Raw genomic sequence first — 4,752 nt, 5'->3', positions numbered from 1 at the left:
TAAACTGGTGGGGGGGAGTTACGGTATGAGTCAGCTGTTATTTCGATGTCAGCTGACTGAGGAGATCAGCTGATCGAGGGTATATAACAGATGTAACGAACACAATAAAGTTTGTGTTTTACAGCAGTACAAGCGAGTTAGATCTTATTCCTTCCTCTCTTTTTTGACATTTTGCTTTTGCCAATACTTAACTTATATATATTTCTTAAACTATGAGAGAAACCTAATGCACCACTGTGGATAATGATAAAATATTGCTCACCATTTTTTTTTAAAAACGCATGATATAAAATTAAACCATTATACTTGTATGTAATATCAAAAATATAATATTTGAATTCTTTAATATCAATATAAATTATTTTTCTGAAATAATAAGATTAAAGATTCCCTTATTATTATAAAAATAACGATAATGGAATGTACAATAAAGATCTTCTAGAAATTATTCACTGAGGGTATTTCCTTATATTGCCCCTTCATAGCTGAACATCTGAAATCAAAGCATTCTCGCTTTTAAAATGAATCAAATGAAGCAGATCTAATACCCCGATGTCTAACGCAGATTAAACCTCGCAGAAATTCCTAATATAAACCTCTTTATATGATAATAGAATTTTAATTTAATAATTGCAACATTAATTAAAACATATAATATTCTATTCCATCGCAGTGTTGGGAGTGACGTCTTCTGATTTCTTCTGGATATCTAGGCTCTTTCATTTTAGGCTTCAAGCGTGTATCTTAATGAAATAAAAAGTTTTATAATTTTATTGTAAGATCCTACATATAGAATGCATTACAAAAAATCGTTTTCCCTTATGATTGGGATGAAATAGATGCCTTTTTAAAAATTGATGTTATTTAGCGATCAAATTACAAAAGAGTCAAAGGAGATAGATTACTCTCCAAAAGAAATTTTCTTAAGTTCACGACTCTCTGGTTTTTATTTTTCAAGACATATTATTTACAATGTGGAATGTTGTATCAGGGAGAGTACACAACAGAATTAAAATTTACAATGTATTTATGAAGATAAATAATAATAAATAGAAAAGTCAAGTAATGTGTTTCGTAATTGAAATTTAGGTAAAAAACATATTAAGGTAGGTTTCGCTTTTAATACTGGTATGTGCATACTATATATTACAATGTGATCAATTCTCATAATTAATGGCAGCCATATTTTATGGGTTTAATTAAAATTATTAGTGCTATTATTTCACCACATTTCAATGCATAATTGCTTGAAATAACTAATCATTTAAATTTAATGATTGCAATACATGTGATTGAATTTAAAGTAGCTACAAAAAAAAAAAAAAAAAAAAAAAAAAAAAAAAAAAAAAAAAAAAAAAAAAAAAAAAAACTTCAGAAATATTTAATGTGTTTCAGAAATACAACGCTCTAGCTACAATTTCTCAACTAAATGCAAATTGATGGGAAAAATACGTGACTCGACGATAGATTCCTCACTAGACTAATGATTGTGTGAATCAAATATTTATGTTTAAATCTTCATATGATTGAGGAGTTTCAAATATTACTCTCTAAATTTTTTGTTTGTTTTACTATGTTTATTTTATATTAAGTAATATTGATACTACTCAAAAAAATAATAATCAGAACGATTAAAAGCTAATAATGAAATATTATATTAATATTGTAATCAAATCTTATACCTTAGATAGAAGATAAAGTTGAGAATGAGAGAAAACCGAATACTAGAAGTTTTTTATCACTCGAACTCATCTTATGGCTTATAAGAAGCTATTATGTACAAAAAAAGGCACCGTAATCAATATTTTAAGACTATATATACAAAACAATATCAAAGAAAAAAATGAAAAACAGAAGAGAGTGTGGGTATTTTTTTTCCTGTTCACCGATAAACTTACGATATAAAGAAAAACTCCAATAATCACTAAATGATGTTGCTAAAAGTTATCAAATTAGGAGTTTTAAATTGAAAATTGTTTACAAAAATCCGATTAGCAGCATTATGACCGTAGCTGGTAAGTCAACCTTATATTGGCACTTGTATATACAAAATTCTGTTAATTTTTTTCACCATTTCCAAAAAATCATATAGGAACAAAGTCTCACGAAATTCTTGTTTCAATAAAAAAAAAAAAAAATATAAGACTCTGAAAACGCTATGTTTAAAACCCAATTGAAGATGTACTTTTTTTTCTGTATCAATTTACTATTTATATAACTTTTTGGGGCTATTCAAAGAATCGGCTAAATGTTTCCTATTAATTAATTCATCAAAAATTACAAAAGAATTTTAACGAGTACAAAGATTAATTCGATTACATAATAAATGCGCACTGGGAAATATAACCACTTACTATAATATAAAGTTGTAATTATTTTATTTAAAAAAAAAAAAAGAAACAACTAATTTTCATGATATAAAGTATCTTCAATGGGGAAAAAAATAAATTTAAAATAGTAAGAAAAACGATTTATATATTGGTTAAGTTTAAAACTACTGGTCTTGTACCAAAAGCTTATTATATTCATCAAAGAACAAAATAATCACTAGCCTCTTATCCGAAGGAACCTGTGTTTATTTCATAATATTATTGGATATTGAATAACGTACTAATAATTAGAACTTGCATACCATTTGGTTGAATAAGAACCTGTTTATTCATTTTTCCTCTAGTGAGTACTGGTTCAAGTTCAAGGGAACTGAATGTAGTTTGACGACCGCTTGCTATAAGCCACCTATATAAGCCGGTCCTAGCCATTGAACAACCAGTATCCAACCATGACAAGACTAGTAAGTATCTCTCGTGAACAGAAACACGTCCTCGTCTTATTATTATGCATTTCGGATAGTTCTATATACTTTCACTATTGCAGGTACTTCTCGTCGCCGCCACCCTTAGCCTGGCTTACGCCGCTCCTCAGTACGGCTACCACGCTCCAGTTGTCGCACATGCTCCAGTAGCAGTGGCTCACGCTCCAGTCGCCTACGCTAGACCCGTCGCCTATGCCAGACCCGTCGCCTATGCCAGACCCGTCGCTTATGCTAGGCCCTATGTTGCTCCAGTCGCCGTTGCCCATGCTCCCGTCGCCGTAGCTGCTCCCAGAGTTGAACCATACGACCCACACCCATCATACACGTTTTCTTACTCCGTCAATGACCAGCATACCGGAGATTCCAAACAACAATCTGAATCTCGTGACGGAGATGTCGTTCATGGAAGCTACTCCCTCGCCGAACCCGATGGTTCCATCAGGACCGTAGAATATACAGCTGACCCACACAACGGATTCAACGCCGTCGTTCACAAAGATGCTGGAGCACATCCTGCTCCAGTAGCAGTCGCACACGCTCCAGTAGCAGTCGCTCATGCTCCAGTAGCAGTCGCTCATGCTCCTTATTATTAAACTGAATTAGTACTAGTGAAACCTGAGTAGCCTTAAGTTATGAATTTTATCTCATCGGAATGTAACAGATTATAATCCTATGGTATTGTGATATGTTATATATTTTGTAAAGGATTTTAATTATACCTTTTGTTAATGTTAATAATCATGTTCTTCTTTAACAATAATTCTACCTCAACATATCCTTGTTAGACTATTTTTTATCAATTATGTGATATTATTGTCTTCTTAATCTTATTTGGTTTATTGGGACTATTATAGCCAAGATAAGTAGTTAATTTTGAATCACAGGTTTTTCATTTCTTCGGGTATACAATGTATGACATAATATCGCAGATATTTCCATTTCATAAATTTATTCGTTAATTTATTTAAACAATAGTAATTTAGTTTTTGTCATTTACTAGTGAATAATAGATTTATGGCTAGGAGCGTTGGTTTATTAATCAATACTAAATACAATAATTTACAAGAAAATAAATAAAATTTACACAAACTTTCAAAAAAAGTCGGTATTTATAAATTAATATTGTATTATTAATACAAAAAAAAACTACAGTTTGTTAATAAATTTTTTTTCACTATTTCATGAAGCTTATTTCAAACACAATGACAATTATAACCATTAGTTTTGTGTATTGCCTATTTTAACAAGTGATCATAAAATTAGTTCGTTAGCCAGACGAAAATGTTCGATTTCACCTCAAACAATTACTCTATCCAAGATATGTTTTATTTATTCCTGGTATGTTGCAACCTTATTCCATCGTGCATCAGATTTGTCGATTCTACTGTATTCTAAATCACAGTGTTTCTTATTTTATTTTTCTCTACTGATTAGTGTACAGTGGACACACGATAGACAGCCTTACGCTTTCCGAACGTTTTTATCTTTTAATTTTTGTCTTCAGTTAGCATTACATTACGTGTTTAGCTACTGAAATAATAATGCTCTACCCTTGCTTCCTCTTAAAATATTTTCTAGGCTACTTCTTCAAGCGGTCTATTTCCAATCGATCATTGGAATTTTCTTTAGATTTAGATCTACCACAATCTAAATCTTCTTTATATCCCAGAACCACCTATCTTTGCTTTCATCCACAATCATCAAATTGCCCGCCTCTGTAATGATTTATATAATTTACAATACAATCGTTGTTAATTAATTCAGTTAGATAGTATAAATCAGTATTTGTTTACTAAATATTTTTATAAATAATTTCTTATTTGCTATGTTTTTTTTTGTTTTTTTTTAAATTGATAGATTTATTTATTGATAGACATTACAATCTGCCACACAGTTGTGGGCAATAGGTAATATTGATGAATGATCTCATACATACTAAA

General features: G+C 30.5%; 1 protein-coding gene across 1 annotated transcript; it reads left to right on the top strand.

Moving 5' to 3' along the window:
• Positions 1-2,779: 2,779 nt before the first annotated feature.
• LOC136796429 (cuticle protein 8-like) lies at positions 2,780-3,550 on the top strand. The gene is made up of 2 exons (XM_067050161.1): positions 2,780-2,791; positions 2,851-3,550. Exons 1-2 carry the CDS (start codon positions 2,780-2,782, stop codon positions 3,403-3,405), a joined length of 567 nt encoding a protein of 188 aa, XP_066906262.1. The 3' UTR covers positions 3,406-3,550.
• Positions 3,551-4,752: the final 1,202 nt, after the last annotated feature.

This window comes from Halyomorpha halys, unplaced genomic scaffold (assembly GCF_000696795.3).
Source record: "Halyomorpha halys isolate HHAL.00 unplaced genomic scaffold, Hhal_1.1 Scaffold107.1, whole genome shotgun sequence".
NCBI classification, from domain to species: Eukaryota; Metazoa; Arthropoda; class Insecta; order Hemiptera; family Pentatomidae; genus Halyomorpha; species Halyomorpha halys.
The sequence above is the reverse complement of the archived record's forward strand: the minus strand, read 5'-3'. Positions and strand labels throughout refer to the sequence as shown.